Below are 17,430 nucleotides of genomic sequence, written 5' to 3'. Positions count from 1 at the left end.
TCCAGCGGCGACCTCCGCCCACTGCCCCCGATCCTCTCCACATCCCCTCACCTTCTATCCCACAGCAGGGCCCCTAGATCAAGGAGGCAGGCACCGTCAGATCCGCCATGCCCACAGCTCTCTCTGCCCACCCCAAACCCTACCCACAGCCGCCGCCGTGCTCCATCACCAGCGACCTTGCCGCCGCTGCCCCTCTCCCCTCGCCCTATCTCCATACCTGCGACACCGAGCCGGACGGGAGGAGCCACCGCCCAACAGCACGCGCGTGCCGGTAGGGCGAGGGGATCAGTATGTACAGGCGGTGCCCCCGCCGGATCTGAACAAGAACACCGGGTGGTTCATGTACCTGGCATTCCTAGATCCATCCGCCCCATCCTCTCCTCACCCTATCTTCCTCGGTGTTGGGGCATCCAGATCGAGCAGGTCAGGTGCCCGCGCTCCATGATCTCCATGCGATGCACCGGCGAGGCGACAGAGGTGCTCGTGGTGGACGCCTCCGCCGTCTTCCACCGACACGCAGCCGCGCCCTCCAACGCCGCTCTTCCACACGACGACAGACCTGTGTGCCGCTCGGCTGGGACAGAACCCCGCGCTCGACGATGCCATGGACATGGAGGTCTTCAAGGTACCCTCTTCCTCTCCTTCTCTGTCCCTCACCTCCAATACTTGTCACTGAGCTCGTGACGACGCCATGGCTCACTTGGGCCCTCTGATGCTTGCTCGCTACGGTCTCTCGATGAACACAATTGCTTACTCCTAAAATCCCTAATTCCTAGCGTTTACTCTTGCTGTTCTACATACTGTCATGTACCACTATCATACTCCAGGCTTGCTTAGAATTGCAATTCCACGCTTAGAATCATGACACCACCGAGTCACAGGGACATCTCAACTTCTAAACGAAAAAAATATTATTGTTTGCTGCATTGCATATACCATTACAGTTCTTGATTGAGTTTTTGACTTGCATAATTCTGTCATCAGGGGAAGCTGATACCCACACGGCCAGCTCGTGCTCACTGTGTTTGACCGCCAGCTTGTGCTCTACCGCGACGAGTACCGATGCCCACACAGGTATGACCTGCGTGCCCCCATGACCTTGCACCGGTGCTATGTGCGTGAGCGCATGCGCGCTTGCTGCAATGTCGGGTGTGGTGGTGTGTTGAAAACTTACGATGGGGGCGGCCAGGTGGTGCGTGGCCGTGTGTGTGGCGATGTATGGAGCTCCGGAGATTCCTATTGGATTGCCGAGACTTGGTCTTGGTTCTGCCGTTGGTGTGTTGTCTTTGCTCTAATCTGGTTAAAACTGTGTGATTGGACTAGCAGCATCAGCTCTTTATCTGGAAAAAGAATACTATCAAGTCCTTAGCTAGCTAGCTAACTAGTACAAGCTGCAACCCAATAGGAACAGTAGCTTTCCTGCACACATCTAGCTAGCTAATTACACTACTAGTATTCAGAAACAACTTTACTTTGAAACTCTGAATCACTTCTCCCTGACAGACACTTCACCAAAAGGCATCCTGTTCCAAACTCTTATTTGTATCATTATTTACCGAATGTTATTTTATTATTTTTGTTGAACTAATCTTGGCTAAATCATCCCTCTTCTGTAGGTCTTTATGAAGCTTTGGAACTGAGGGACGGTGGATCTAACTACTTGGGAAAGGGTGTTTCCAAGGTTCCATTTGAGCGAATTTTATATTAGCGTGAATAACAAATTCCCGGGCTACAGTCTTAAGTAATTCTGTTACCTAGTTAGTGTTAGTGTAGTCTACCGTCGCTCACATCTTTTGGTCTAACATATCTGTAGTGTTACTTATGCATGGTACCTTGCTGCTCTGTTGCCCTGACATTTCTGCATGGTTGTTTTGCATTGCTGGCCTAATTAAACAAGATAAATATGTATACTTCTTTGAGATAGAAATTCCATGCATGTTTATGAGGCACAAATTCTTTGAGATAACCATAACCGTACTTCAAAAGTAAACATTAGCATCTCAAATAACCAGCTTACTGATGTAGGAGTAGTAGAAACTCCATGGTTTCCTGATTGCTGAACATGGGAGATGTATGTTTTGCATTTCAATTACATAGCAGTACTATGTAATGAAACAGGTTTATTCTTATATTCTTGGTTGTATACTTTGGAGATTTACCATGCAACATCTTTTCATCTAGTAGTAGTACTACTATTGGTTTATCTATAGCAATATACATCTAGTACCTATTGCAATTTTCATTTCCAAGATTAATTTGGTATCCCAGGTCCTGCAGCACTGTCTTCTCTGTTCCTGACTATAAAAATTTCCATGTGTACTAGTAGCATCTAAACCATGCAGACTAAATCATTAGGCACACTGTACTGCACACACTAGTTAATGTTCTGTATTTTTGAGAACATTTTGTATCTGTTGTCTAGTTCTATCCGGTGATACTCGATTAGAGCCCCATGTGTTTAAACAACTAGTCAATTAACATGGGTCCCCACTGGTGGTACAGCGTCAAGTTTGGAAGCAGCTGGAGTGAATGTGAGAAAAGTTGAACAGCTTACACATTTTCCTGAAATGGTATAGCTTAATTTGTTTTTTTAGCTACTGCAGCATTTCTTGAAATGATTTTTATTCTAAGCATTTTTGTCATACTCAATAAGCTAGTTCCTGAATCAAATTTTTTAATGAAATGTTTTTGTAGCATAGTTAATTTGTTGGCAAGTGTGATGTCCATTCACGCCTCCTCTGTTTTTTGCAGGTCTGGCGGCACCGCCGCGTCGACAACGAAGGTGGTGATCGCAGCGGCGAGCGGCGCGAGTTGGTGGCTGCGGGACTCGACAACACGTCTCATATATGTGCTTTCGACTAATCCAGCTTCTTTTGGTCTAGCTGGGCATTACTTTGAGTTCATGTATGTGCTTGTCACTCCATGGGTTATAGTGATTCCTCTGTTTCCTTATATGTTCTTGTAGTTTGGTTGCTTTCCTGTTCATGCATGTTTGTACAACTATATATAGTTTTGCTATGAATCTGTCGTGCATGTATTGAAATGCAGGAAATGTTGAATACATGTTCACTCTTAGCTGGGATATTGAATTGTACATAGTTGTGTGATTCATGTCTGCTTCTTATCTTATTAAGTGATTATCTTTATGTCCTTGCTACCAGTAGGATGGTCAATAGGTTGTTTTGTACTTCTCTACTTTATGCAAATAGCTTCTTGTAGCATTGTTCTACTATCTGTGTGATGCTGAACAATATGCTCTTAATCTGTTGCTATATTCTCATCAAATGCACAGTTTATTTTCTTAGACCTACTGTTAAACAAAGTCTTAACTTGTATCATTTTTTCTTAATAATAGGCATAGAATTCCCGACTCTTATGTTATATGATTAGCTTACTCCTGCTTCACTGTACTAATTCCCGACTGTTGTATGTAAGGAGTATAATAGTTTACTTGAGTGATATCCACTGGTTCACTATCTTAGAGCACCTTTTTAGCATTGTGGGCTGCTAATAGTATTTTGGACTTCTCATATCCTCTCTGGCGCGATGGCAGGAGCTCATGATAGACTACTAAATGGACAAGTATCTACAACGTTCGATCAAAGATGATGCTTACCAGATGTTCTACTGCAGCCCCATCCATATCATCGACATGAAGTTAGGTATCTACTCATCCTAAAATTGATGGCCTGAAGCTTGATGCATGTATAATGTGACACACATCAGGATATCTGAATAATTTTGACATGTTTGCTCTGTTATCTAGCAGTAGGTTGATACTTGTCATTTTCCGTTTCCAAATATATCTCAGTTTGTTGTTATGAGAATGTTATATGCATGGTTTCTTATTAGATCTCAAATTCTGCAGCTATGTTTCATTGTTAGGAGAATGTTATATGCACGGCTACACTTGATCATGTTCCCTAACTTTTCTGATTTATAATCCGCAGATTTTTGGCCTTTATTCGTCAAAAGTTTGTGTACAAGGAACTCCAGGAGAAGAATCTTTAAGTAAATAATTTATATAGATCAGGATCTTATGTTGTCGAGGTGGCTGCTACTGTGACCAAAGATCAGCCTGGAGTTGTGCATCATAGTCTTAGTTGATGTTGCCACCATGTTTTGGTGCCTGTGTATTTGATTGTATGTACACTTGATGGATCGTGTAGTCGTGTACGTGCTGTTTTGAGTTTCATTTAGTGATTTCTGGATTTGATCATTTAATTGAGAAAATTATTTATTGTTTAGTGTTGAAATGTGTAAAATTGAAATATATGATTGAAAAAGATTGAATGTTCTATTGGATCGAATAATATTTATGCAATGATGCAAATATGATACAAAAGGGCTTAATGAAATGGACTGCGAAATAGATGAGGCCTTGAAATAAAAAGGCTGAATTACTGGGCCAGGCCTATGTAGTTAGCGAAAATTAGCAAAAAACTATATATTAAAAAGGTTGAATTAATGGGCTCGGCCCATCTAAAGCATTGAAATGGACCAGGCTGAATCTTGTCAAAGACCTTTTCAATTGGTCGTAATTTTGCCATGTCAGATTGCCACATCGGATCGGACGTGGCCTGGGCATACAGCCAGTGACCAAAACAAAAGGTCATGGGTTCAACGACCTTCTATTTTGGTCGTAAACGTCTACGAGATTCTCACAGAGAAGGTCGTTAATTTGAGGTCACGACCGCCAGCTTTTGACCTTCTGTTTTTGGTAACAAAAAGGTCGCAGATGAAAAACAATGACCTTTCAGGGATCAATAGTCAAGGTCACAAGTTGACATATTTCTTGTAGTGGATCTTTACAATAGGTACAAGTGATTAGCTACGATTTGCAAAAAGATTCAATTCAAACGAAGCAACAAAACTCAAAATACGAACGAAACAAGATTGTTTACTAATCTAGACTAAACTCAAATTTTACAGTACCAAAATCATGTTCAAGTTGGTTATCTATAAAGAACAGAACGATAGAAGATTTAGGCGCTGGTTTCATCTAATTTGAATAAACGAGTAAAAAGTTATGCTAGTTTAAAGATCAGGGGCTAAATCGTGATAAAACTATTTGTGAATAGGTCCCTGGCAGAAAATAAACAAAAAAGAAAAATCCTACGGCGCGAACGTTCGCTAACAGAACTTATACGATGAAAACCGTTTGTTAAATAAGAAAACCGAAACTAAACCGATCTAAGCCGTCAAAATAAAAAAAACAGAAATAAAAATAATTGGAGAAGCAATGGTTCTTATCGGCTTTCAGAGAAAAACCGACTGCGATCAACGGTGGTGTCGGCGACGGATCGGCGGTGGCGTCGGCTGCGGCGGCGCGGGCTTGCGGGGCGGCGGCGGCGGTGATGGTGGTGGGGCTGCAAGGCGGTGGTGGCGAGACGAGGATGAGGCATCGGCCTCGGGGCTGCTTATAAAGCCTCAGAGGGGTGCGCGGCTTGGAGGAGGGGGCGGCGACGCGCGGAGTCCTAGCCGGACTCGGCGGCGTGCGGCGGCGGGATTCGTCCCGCGCTCGAGGACGAGGCCGTTGGCGGCTGGGCTTCGGCCCAGTCGTTCCGAAACTTTTTTTAAACAATTTTCTCCGCAAGGATAAATCTTAAATAGATATAAGAAAATTTATGAAAATTCCAGAAACAATTTTCACTGTCCAAACCTAATATTTAGGACAAGGTGAACATTTTCATGGACTAAGATGCAATTTTAAAAAATGCAATATTTTTCTAATTCAAATAAAATACCAATAAAATCACAATTTGATTTTAAAATTCTTCCTCCAATATTTCCCTTAGTTTGAAGAAGTCATATTATCTGCTCTCATATATTTTTAATATTGGAAATAATTGGATAGAAAATAATAAAATCAAATTGATCCTTTCTTCAAATTTGAAATAACTTCAAATATGAATTTTGTGGAACCTCCAACTCTCTCCTTGGGTCCTTGAGTTGCTTAAGATTTCTAGAATCACAACAAAATGCAAGAATAAATATGATATGCATATGATGATTTATGTATAACATCCAAATTGAAATTTGGGATGTTACAGTTACACTTAACCAAATGCCCATGATTAGCAAAACATGATCATCACACAACACTTGAGCTAGTCCTAGAGGCCAGACTAGGAATTTGGTTTTAACGTTTATCATTCTACACGTGCTTATAAGTTCTCCTCTAGATCACATATTCAAGAATCATATTAGTTATAGAAAAGAAAATAAACTCTTAATTAAACATGGAAATAAATAATATAATCATTATTGCCTCTAGGGCATATTTCCAACACCATAACACCTCCTTGGATGGGTGGATCAGCCACCACGCTGCTGCAGATGGGAGGATCAGCCACCGTGCCGCCTTGGATGGGGGGGGGGGTCAGCCTCCATACCGCCGCGGATGGGCGGATCAGCCACCACGCCGTCGCGGATGGGCGGTGCGCTGCCTCGGATGGGTGAACATGCAACTAGGTCATTTGTGCTAGGGCTTGGTCGTAGAATGGGGAAGGGCAATGGAAATAGGAGGAAATAGACTACCAAGGCTGCGCCCCGTGGTACTAACCAGATGCAGATGGTTGCAAAATAGAAATCTCATGTGATGATGAGAAGTTGGAGGTGGTTACAAAATAGCATTTGCCTCTAATGTTTCTTGCAGGTGGTTTTATTGTTCTAACTACCTCAGGAGCTGTGTATAGTAATGTTAACCATGTGTGCTTGGTATATTACAGATGGCTTTGATCAGCTTGGTCACAACCGCCTTTGGTGGCTGCTCATAATGCTCGTTTTTCTACTAATGGTTCTTGTTGTTGCCTTTGAATTCAACCAAATAATGCTTTCATGTTTGTCTTGTTGAACTTGAGCCTATCTGGACTATTATGTTGTTGTTGTTGTTGTTGTTGTTGTTGTTGGAACTATGTGTTGTTGTTATTGTTCATAATGTAGAACATTGAACTTGAACTATGTGTGATTGTTGTTTTTGTTAAGAATTTGTGTTGTGTTGTCGTAAGAGAATTATCATTGTTGTTATGGTGTTGCATGAACATTTTTTTCATGCATTTTTAGAATATTTGTAATTTTTATTGCAGCATACAATAATTAAACTATACTCACACATTGTATAGATTTTGTTTTGATGCATGAGGAACAAAGTATTCTCTTCATACTACTTCCGTCCTGGTTTATTGGTCCCCTTTGTAATTTATGCTAAATTTTGACCAAATATTTAACTAATAATATATTAATGCATGTTAACAAAAATTATATCATTGGATTTGTATTTAAACATAGTTTCCAGTATATAATTCTGTATGACATGTATGAATATCGTGTTAGTTAAATTTATGGCTAAAATTTGGCACATAATAAAATGAGGACCAATAAACCATGACGGAGGTAGTACCATGTTATTTTGCAAATTCAAAGTTCGCGATCCAAACTGGATTTGATATTTAAAACTCACTGGAAACCGAAAGAGAAGTCCGCAATTGGTGCAAAAGAACGGCCGCATAAAACAAGAACTCAAAAAGCAGCAGTAAACGTAAAAAGCAGAGAGAGACGGTACTGCTACCGTACTATTATTAATAATTAATCTCGTCGTCTCCGGAGCTTCCTGGGGCTCAAACTGCATGCAAACCACGGGTGAAAAAGAGAGAGATCCATGGAGATTTTTAGAGCATAATGCGCTGGAGCTCATAGGACGTACGGCGAGGATGGGAAAGATCACATGCCGGATTGCCCAATGAATACCCGGGTTTAATTCCAGATCGCGGCCGGAGGCTTGTCCGCTATACCCGAGTTGGGCAGGGGGAGGTTCAGTCAGAGGAGAAACGGGAAACGGGGCGATTTCTCATTGATTCCGGCTGGTGCGCACGCAGTAGGCAGGCAGAGTTGATTGCCCCTTTTTCCTCGGAGAAGATAGGCCAGCAGCAGCAGCATCAACTCAATCACCAGCTTTTTTCTCTCGTGCATTTTGCAACTGAGATCAGGTTGCTGACACTGTAGACGATGAGAGGGAAGCCGTTGATCAACGCTGGCTGAAGGTGGATTCACGGTGGATTGCATTATCGTACCAAATCAGACGAGCTTTCATCGTATGTGAGGCAATTCCGATTCACATGGGCTGATCTGACGCCGGCATCATGCTAGTAAGTTAGTCACGCCCTATCCTGATCAGTGATCAGTCGAACAAGCGTGCAGGAACCACCCTGCGTCCAGGAAGAGTCCGCACCCGGCCGGCCCCTGGGCGTTTCTCATCAGGCGAGCTTTGCAGGAACCCCTGGGAATTTAGGGGAATTTGCAGAACGGTGCCCGACACTTGGACCGTGACGCCCAGCCAGGTGTTCCTTTGACCACCCGGCCCGTATGTCCCCTTGACGCCATTAGCCACCACCACAAGATCGGCTAGCACTCGTCCAGCCCCTCCCTCCGTCCCTCGCTATATATAGCCGCGCCTTCCATCGACTGCTCAGTCCAATTAAGAGAGCATCACTCTCCTCTCCCTCTCCCTGCGAGGCACTACCAACGTCTGGACATACATACATACGGCCGAGCTAGGTAGGGCGTGGCAGAGAATTGCTGGGCGTGGCCGAGAGAGAGACAGAGCTCAAGGAGGAGGGAATTGGCCGGCGGGGAGGGGAGGATGGGGATGCGGCCTGGATGGGTGGGGGGTCTGGTGGAGGAGACCTTCTTCGTGGCGTGCTCGGCGCACGAGAGCCGCAAGAAGAACGAGAAGAACATCTTCTGCCTCGCCTGCCGCACCAGCATCTGCCCGCACTGCGCCCCCGCGCACCGCCATCACCCGCTCATCCAGGTGATTATTCACTCTCCCACTTCTCTCTCTCTCTCTCTCTCTCTCTCTCTCCCGTCCGTCAAATCGAGACTTGCGCCGACAAATTCATCTACTGATTCCGTCGTAATTCTTCGCCGGCAGTAGGAGTATCACGTGCTGCATGCATGCCTGTCACGGGCTCTTGATTCGCCTGTTTACTCCACAAGAGTTGGTAGTAGCGAATTCTCTCCGATTTTGTTCCCCGGCGTGCGTATGAAACGCGGACGCGCGCGGCCGTGCGTTTGTTGCCACAATAGTTCCTTGCTCCCTTAGATTCCGGTCGCAATTCAGTGGCACCCACACAGACAGGGAAGAGGAGGAAGTTCTCCTTTTTACGTACACTACTTGGCGTAATTAACCGGATGGTTAGCCTTTCGGGCTTGAGCTGTTTTGTGTGGAGCAATTTACGACGTTTAGCAAACATGGCACGGGGAGGTTGAGAGAAGCTGTGCTTATCTACTCGACATGTAGTAGGACAGGTAGTAGCCCTTCTCGGGCATAGATGGACCTTAATTAATTAGCATATGCCGTGCACAGTAGAGAGAGAGATTTGGTCCGGTTGGGGCTTAATTGCGGCGTGTTCGAGTTCCCAAGCCGCGTAGCGTGCGCTCCCTTTTCGAAGCCCGAGCTCGTCTTTCGGCTTCTGCTTGTCGTTTCTCCAGGCCAAGCCCATGGTGCTTTGTGCCCTGCCCCCTCCCCTCCATCGTTTAATTAACATTTACAAGTACTAAACCCCTCTCATGTTTCACCACAATTTTACAGCAGCTAGCCTTGCCCAATTTCACCTCTCCTAGCCATAGTTAATTCCTTTTGTTTTTTCCTGCCAATTGACCCTACTACGTACTAGTAGGAGTAGTAGATGTTCTTGCTCTTGCTCCTTCAGGGAGTGTATATATGTCGATAAAGAAAAGAAAGGTTTACCATTGAGACATACTCCCTCCGTTTTTCTTTAGTTTGCGCATAAGGCCAGGCCCGCATACCAAGAAGAGGCTCGCTGGTTTTTTCCTTGACTGTTTTGCCCATGCGCCTGTACAGATCAGAAGCTGCCCGCTATTAACGCGCATGCAACCGATTGGGCCTTCTCAACCGTCTCCTTATTTTATTCCTTGCATGCGTGCACTGAACCTATCACTCTGCATGCGAGTAATTATGAACCGTTGCATGTGAAGCGGAAAGCAGGGGCACGATTGGAAGCTCTCGCTGAATCACTGGAACACGCAGAGTATTGAGGGAAAAAACGAAAAAAGTTATACGCAGACTAATTAGGATCGGAGGGAGTACTACTAGGAAAAAGGAGGTAGTAGTAGTGGAGAAGAGAGATAGAGAGAGATGTGAGCAGTTTACTTTTCACCGCGGCTTGGATTGGCGGCACCCCCGAAATAAGCATAGTCTTATAATTACTCTGCACGGCTGCAATTGCTGCATGCGAGCCGCGCACCCATTCCTGTCCCTGTGCCCTCCGCCCCTCCCACTCGCCAGCCACCTGCAAAAAGTTACTGCGACCCACCTTCCCATCTCTCCCCCTCTGTCTCTCTCTCTGTAGACTGGGCGCATCCTCTCAGACACCTTTCCCCTCCATTTCCCTCCCTATCATCACACACATCACAGGCTGCATGTATAGAGGAGTAGTATGCGCACACAAACGCTGAAAGCCCTGGCCTGGCCTGGCCTGGACGCAGCTCCTCTGACTTACGGCACACTCACTGACGTGTGAACCCGGACCCACGCGTCAGTGGCCCAACGTCAGGTGGCCGTACTTCAGGGGATCCGGCTCTCCGCCTGGCCTGCGTTTTAATGGTGGTAACAGTGGTTCCACTGTTGCGGTCTCGTCACTTCCGTTGCTCCCCTCCCAGCCGCTGATTTCATTTTCATGCAGTGCAGTGCAGAGGTCGGTCTCGTGTTTCATCTACCCAAATCGCCCTACAAATGGGGTGGGTTATCCGGATTGTTTTGCCATGCATAGCATAGCAAAGCAAAGCACCCTTTCCACCCGCTGATCCACCCTACTGCCCAGCCCAGCCCGGCTGCTGGTGAATAAATGGATGGCCGGCAGGCAGCTGTTGTGGAGTACATCATCTTGTTAAGCGTCGCAGCAGTCACTGCGTGCAGCAGGGGTAGAAAGAGCAGCGAGCACGGCGGAGGCATTTTTACCATATGTGTGCATGGTAAAAGGACCTGCCCTGTTGCCAAACAAGGCCCTCCACACTGTTCCTTCCTGCCTGCGCGCTACCGTCCAAGCGCATGGTTCCGCCCTCGACGACGACGCTGTTCACTCGCCCAGGGACGCCACAGCGACGACGACGCCGGGCGCCGTAGCGGCTTTCTTGGCCGCTTCCATCGGTGGCCGGCCGGCGATTTCCTTTTTACCGCGCCCCGGACGTGTACCTCTCCCTGCCATCGGGCGCGTACTCCCCAGAGTAGAGTCGAGTAGCTTGGACCAGGGGGTGTTATGGTCATTTGGTGTTTGTTGATTTGGCCACTGCATGCTGCACGATGGAACACACGTACTACTACGCCCTTGGTCTCCCACGATGGGGATGACGACGAGCCGCCGGTCAAACGCCCGGCAATTATTACCGCTGGTGGCTCGCTCGCTCACCGGTCACCACTCACGAGCCTGCCTCCCTTTGGCATCCAGACGGAAGGCCATTATTACATCATCACATGGAGCAGTAAATTCACACTCACGCACCCGAACGACACTCTTTTCACCACTCAGCTTTCGGAAGATTCTCCACCAAGTTACTTTGCTCATGCTGCATAGTAGCATGTTCATTTTCGTGTAACAAGGGAGGTTTGAAATGTGTGCAGGTGCGGAGGTACGTGTACAACGACGTGGTGCGCCTGGACGATCTTGAGAAGCTCATCGACTGCTCCTTTGTTCAGGTAACTCCATCAATCACACGCCCTTTCAAAAACCACACCCACTTCTTCGTTTACATGAGCACCTTCAACAGCGCAAAGGTGATATTTGGTGTGGAAAGCTGTGGCCTAATCGAATTCCTTCTTTCATGTTTTGCTCTCCATGCAGCCCTACACCATCAACAGCGCAAAGGTGATATTTCTCAAGCCCAGGCCTCAGTCCAGGCCTTTCAAGGGCTCCGGCAACGTCTGCTTGACCTGCGACAGGATCCTTCAGGAGCCCTTCCACTTCTGCTGCCTCTCTTGCAAGGTACTCCATCCATTCCCGACACGCTGCATGGCGCCTTACTTGCAAATGTATACTGTACTAGGTTGGTAAGAACAATCTAATCTACTGGTATCTGCTGAGTAGTGATGCATATCGGTGCATGCATGCAGGTGGATCATGTCATGATGCAGGGTGGCGACCTGTCCAACATCCTCTACATGTCCGGCGAGCCCGACGTCGCCTGCTTCCCGAGGTTCGAGGACCTCCGCGTCGGCAGCGGGCCGGCAGACCTCCTGGACGACGGGTGCGCCACCGGCGGGCAGATCACCCCGAACTCCATCCTCGAGGACCCGATGCACCACTACGGCGGCGGCGGCTCCAGCTACCGCAGCGGCGGCAGCAGCCGGAACGCGCGCGGCTTCGACGCGGCAGCCAGCGTCGACGTCCCCGTCCCCGTCCCGAGGAAGAAGAAGTCGGGGGGCTTCTTCCCCCAGATCGTCATGTCCCTCAACAACAGGAGGAAGGGGGCGCCCCACAGGTCTCCGTTCGCCTGATCAACGCATGCATGGATCGCTACCTAGTACAGTTGGATCATCCCCCCTATATATGCGTGTTCATTACTAGCTAGTAGTACTATTAGTAGCACGTTAATTGTAATCCTATGATTAGCCATGTAGAGAGAGAGAGAGAGAGAGAGAGAGAGACAGAGACGTGTTGGTTGGTGGGTGGGTGAGAGAGGGAGAGGGAGATGGTCTTTGCTGCTAGGGCCAGCCATCTTAGGGCAGTGTTGAGGAGAGAGAGAGAGAGAGAAGAAGCTAATTAGCCTGCTTGCAACTCCCCCTGTTACAGGACTAGGTGGGCACGCACACGGCCTGGTGGGGCACCTGATTTAGGGTGTACCAGAAGGTCTACGTGGCCACCAATTTTGTACTTGATGTAACGGGGGTCACGGTTGCTCGCACACCTGCAGGTGCAGCTTACACTTCCATGACCATATATATTGTCCCCACATATATGTAACAATCAATAATAGTGCTGTGTTGTGAGCTTGTGACGTGTTCATGTGGATAGTGATTGTGCTGCTTCCGTTGCGTGTCTATTATGAATCATTTATGCATGCATGCATGCATGGGTTGGGTCGGTCTACACTGCCATATCCATGCAAGCTTCCTGTTTGTGCGTGTCCTTTGACAGCCATGGACGGGCCGGCCAGGCTACGTACGTTGGAGAAAAGAGGCCCCCTGCCCTGGAAGCGCTTAGGTCCTTGATGGAGTCAAGAATATCAAAGAGGGAGCGAGATATATACTTGTACTGTGTGGTTAATTATATGTGTCCAGGATGCGTTGCAGGCGTTGCATACGTTGAGCAGCTCATTTTAACGTACAGTGGAGCACATGCTACGTATATTGGGCAGCTCCTCCAACGTTGCCAGCTGTTGTATCACCTTTCTGACTGGCCGAAAGCAGTGCTTCCTGGGGACTAGAGAAGTGTCGGTTTCCCAGATCCATCTCTCGCCTCTCGTCCCTCCCCTCCGTACCATATGCCTCTCCAGTGCAAACCGATGCGAACGAGCAGAAAACTTTCGCCGGGTTCAAACAGCTACTCTACTGCTACCACCGTCCTGGTTTCTTAATCCCTGTGTATTTTGGGGGTAATATTTTGACCATAATTTTAATTAATAAAGTACAAGTTATATGTAACAAAAATTGTATAGTACTTGAAAACTATATTCAAACACGTCCACCAATGTAATATTTGGTGACATGCATTAACATTTTGCTAGTCAAATATCTGGTCAAACTTTCACCCAAAGTATAATGAAGACTAATAAACACAGACGGAGGTACTAGTGCTCATTTTCTATTCCGGGGAAAACTCCATCGCCAACAACGATGGCAGGCCCCAAGCTCATACCCTTTCGAGTAAATTCTAAAAAAATCCAAGAAAAATCTAATAATCTTCAAATTTTGGTATCAAGGAAGCCCAAATTTTCTAGGTGCGTTTAAAATTTCATGGTGATAAGAGAACATCAGGGGAGTTCAGGACAAAAGGAAAAAAAAATTGAAGCTCCCAAATCTGAATTCCTAACCTTTTTCAAAGCTTCGATATTTCATACCACCAACGAAGTCATATCACCACGAAATGATAGAGTTGGAAACTGACAAAAAGAAGTTGGAGCTGATGGTCAGTACATAGCCAAAAAAAAAGTAACTGGAGGAATTAATTCAGAGAATTGAGCAAAGGGAAGCCAGAGATCCACTGAATTGGTAGATTCGGTGGATGTGGATATGGAAATGGATAATAGCCAAAATAAAGGTCAAGATAATGATTCTTATGTGGAACATGTGGACTACAATGGACAATGGTAATCAGGCTCTTTTGGAACTAAAATGCTCCAAGTTGGGAGCAGTGAGGGTGGTGAAGTTTCAGAAAAGGATGTTGGAGAGCCTCCTAGAAGATGTCCAGGGCTTAAGGATGCGGAGGATGTCAGAATTGAAGATTTGGCTAAAAAGAGAGCTGTTGATAAGAATGATAATGAAAACCTTTCTAATAGCCCTCATAATAATGATAAATCTTCTCTTTTACATATGTCTGATATGGTGGGTATTTGACCTTGGTTGTTCAACTGAAATGGTTGAGTATAATCTGGAAATTGTTGAGAAAATGGAGCAAGTCAAGAAAGATTTTTATATCCAAAATATAGTTATTGAGAAACATATTCAGGAACCCGGCTCTCGTGGTCCCATTAACTCTGGAGATGCTGATATTTCTAAACTATGTCCTGACAATGATCATTAGATGTTAGAATTGAAGAAGATAACTACGAATATTTTAAAAATCTAGTGGAAGGGGAAAAAGGGAGGGTAGCTCACTAGCCATTGGCTGTGTGAAGAACACTCTCCCCATTGGTGAAATTGAAAAGAAAAACGAGCTAATAATATTTTTAGTATTAAAAATGGTAGGTGTGTTTTGGAATGTATGGGGGATTGGGCAAGACATTATTAGAAGATTTGCCAGAGAGTTGATTTTGTAAAAAGAGAGGATTTTGTAGGTTTGCAGGAAACTAATAAAGCTAATAATGAACTACATAATTTGTGAGGAGGAAGAAAAATATTTTGAATTGTTCTCCTCCGAGAGGCAAATCGGGAGGAATTCTAGTAGGGGTGAATGGCAACAACTTTAGCATGACTCAAGTTGAAAATTGTATGTATTTTGATGAGAAAAGTCCACATTATAACCTTGAGGTTGCCACTTGGCTTAAGAATCAACCCCAAGCTACAAAATCGTTTGAAACACAACCCAAACTAACAATCGGCTCAGAAATCAACCCTGGACTCGGTTTTCACCATCTAAGGCGGTTGTTACCGCCTCTATCTTGTTCCCCACATTTCTCTGGCACCACTGCACCCCCATCGTGGCGCCATAACATGATGCCACACACCATTAGAATGACCGATAGCGCGAAGCTGCACTCCTCCCACCATCGACCGAGAAACAGGTGCCCACTCACCACCGCAAATCGTGCAAATTCGCATGTTCCCCACCTCTCTTGACCGAGGGAGACATGTCACCGACTGCCAGAAAGCCTACCATTGACGGTGATCTTGCCGCTGCTGACATCTAGCCCATCCCATAGACCTCCTCTCTCTCCCCCTCCCTTGTGTTGGTTCACTGTCTAAGCACATTAGGGAAGGCGATGCCTGTCCTGCAACGGCTCGCGGCCTACAGGTTACCATCGCTATGCAATTTTGTCTACCCACCCTCAACTCTGTGTCGCCCGCTTTTTTTACCCCCTTCTCCGAGAATCTGCACCCCTAATGAGCAGCGGCCACCCGCCCCTATTTCGTCTCCCAATTGCACATGGGATTCGCCCACAACGCACCCTTGTGTTGCATCAGCATGGGATCCATCCATCCCATTCCCGCATGACTCGACGGGGATGGATGGGGGAGCTCGAGCCTACAGGATCCAGACTGGGATGAGGAGATGAGCTGCACTTGTAGACTAAGTAGTTCGCCGGAGTTGTGGGCTTGCGCCCATGGACAAGGAGAGCTCGGGTTGTGGCTGTGGTGGGAAGGGCTCGGGTTCAAGCGCGGCATGGATGCACTGCCGCCGTTCGTCGGTCGTATATGGAGCTGGGAGCGGTGATTCTAGGGTTGATTCATGAGCTAGGTCGTTAGTTTGTGGCGTGTTTCAACTAGTTTTGTACTTCGGGGTCGATTCTTAAACTGAACGACAACTTTAGGGTTGAAATGTGGACTTGTGGCAGTTGTACCGCTCCTTGTGTGTTGGAGAACACGGTAATTTCAAAAAAAATCCTATGATCACGCAAGATCTATCACTAGGTGATGCATAGCAACGAGAGGGGAGAGTGATGCCTACATACCCTCGTAGACCGAAAGCGGAAGCATTATGACAACGTGGTTGATGTAGTCATATGTCTTCACGATTCGACCAATCCTAGCACCGAAGGTACGACACCGCCACGATCTGCACATGTTCAGCTTGATGACGTCCCACAAACTCTAGATCCAGCTGAGGTCGAGGGAGAGTTTCGTCAGCACGACGGCATGGTGACGGTGCTGATGAAGTTACCGACGCAGGGCTTTGCCTAAGCACTATGACGATATGACCGAGGTGTGTAACTGTGGAGGGGGGCACCGCACACGACTAAAACAATTGTCAACTTGTGTGTCTTAGGTGTGACCTCCTCCCCCGTATATAAAGGAGGAGAGGGGAGGCCGGCCGACCCTCATAGGCGCGCGAAGGGGGGAGGATTCCTCCTCCTAGTAGGAGTAGGGCTCCCCCCTTTCCTAGTCCTACTAGGAGAAGAAGGAAGGAGGAGGAAAGAGAAGGAAGGAGGGGGCGCCGCCCCTCCCCTTAGTCCAATTCGGACTAGGCCCATGGGGGGCGTGCCGCCAGCCCTTCGCAGCCCCTCTCTTTCTCCCCTAGGCCCAATAAGGCCCATTACTTCTCTGGTGGTTTCGACAACCCTTCCGACACTCCGATTTTATCCGAAACTTCTCCGGAACACTTCCGGTGTCCGAATATAGCCGTCCAATATATCAATCTTTATGTCTCGACCATTTCGAGACTTCTCGTCATGTCCGTGATCACATACGGAACTCCAAACAATCTTCGGTACATCATATCACATAAACTCATAATACCAATCGTCATCGAACGTTAAGCGTGCGGACCCTATGGGTTCGAGAACTATGTAGACATGACCGATACACATCTCCAGTCAATAACCAATAACGAAACCTGGATGCTCATATTGGTTCCTACATATTCTACGAAGATCTTTATCGGTCAAAACGCATAACAACATACGTTGTTCCCTTTGTCATCGGTATGTTACTTGCCCGAGACTTGATCGTCGGTATCTCAATACCTAATTCAATATCGTTACCGGCAAGTCTCTTTAATCGTTTCGTAATACTTCATCCTGCAACTAACTCATTAG

At 46.6% G+C, this 17,430-nt stretch overlaps 2 protein-coding genes across 7 annotated transcripts; both read left to right on the top strand.

Annotated features, from left to right (window-relative positions):
* Positions 1–6: 6 nt before the first annotated feature.
* Positions 7–4,298, top strand: LOC119336996. Of its 6 annotated transcripts, none has more exons than XR_005162957.1 (7): positions 7–625; positions 985–1,074; positions 1,617–1,681; positions 2,503–2,570; positions 2,752–2,904; positions 3,554–3,662; positions 3,951–4,298. XR_005162957.1 is itself a non-coding variant. In XM_037609093.1 (6 exons), exons 1-4 carry the CDS (start codon positions 442–444, stop codon positions 2,860–2,862), a joined length of 450 nt encoding a protein of 149 aa, XP_037464990.1. In that variant the 5' UTR covers positions 7–441; the 3' UTR covers positions 2,863–2,904; positions 3,554–3,662; positions 3,951–4,298. The 6 variants fall into 6 exon arrangements, 1 of the variants encoding a protein (XP_037464990.1); XR_005162960.1 differs by having other exon boundaries at positions 1,617–1,741; XR_005162959.1 differs by having other exon boundaries at positions 985–1,275.
* A 4,168-nt stretch (positions 4,299–8,466) lies between these two features.
* On the top strand, positions 8,467–13,009 carry LOC119340056. Its single transcript, XM_037611967.1, has 4 exons — positions 8,467–8,812; positions 11,642–11,716; positions 11,862–12,002; positions 12,131–13,009. Exons 1-4 carry the CDS (start codon positions 8,642–8,644, stop codon positions 12,512–12,514), a joined length of 771 nt encoding a protein of 256 aa, XP_037467864.1. The 5' UTR covers positions 8,467–8,641; the 3' UTR covers positions 12,515–13,009.
* The last annotated feature ends 4,421 nt before the right edge of the window (positions 13,010–17,430 follow it).

Source organism: Triticum dicoccoides, chromosome 7B (genome assembly GCF_002162155.2).
Source record: "Triticum dicoccoides isolate Atlit2015 ecotype Zavitan chromosome 7B, WEW_v2.0, whole genome shotgun sequence".
NCBI lineage: Eukaryota > Viridiplantae > Streptophyta > Magnoliopsida > Poales > Poaceae > Triticum > Triticum dicoccoides.
The sequence above is the reverse complement of the archived record's forward strand: the minus strand, read 5'-3'. Positions and strand labels throughout refer to the sequence as shown.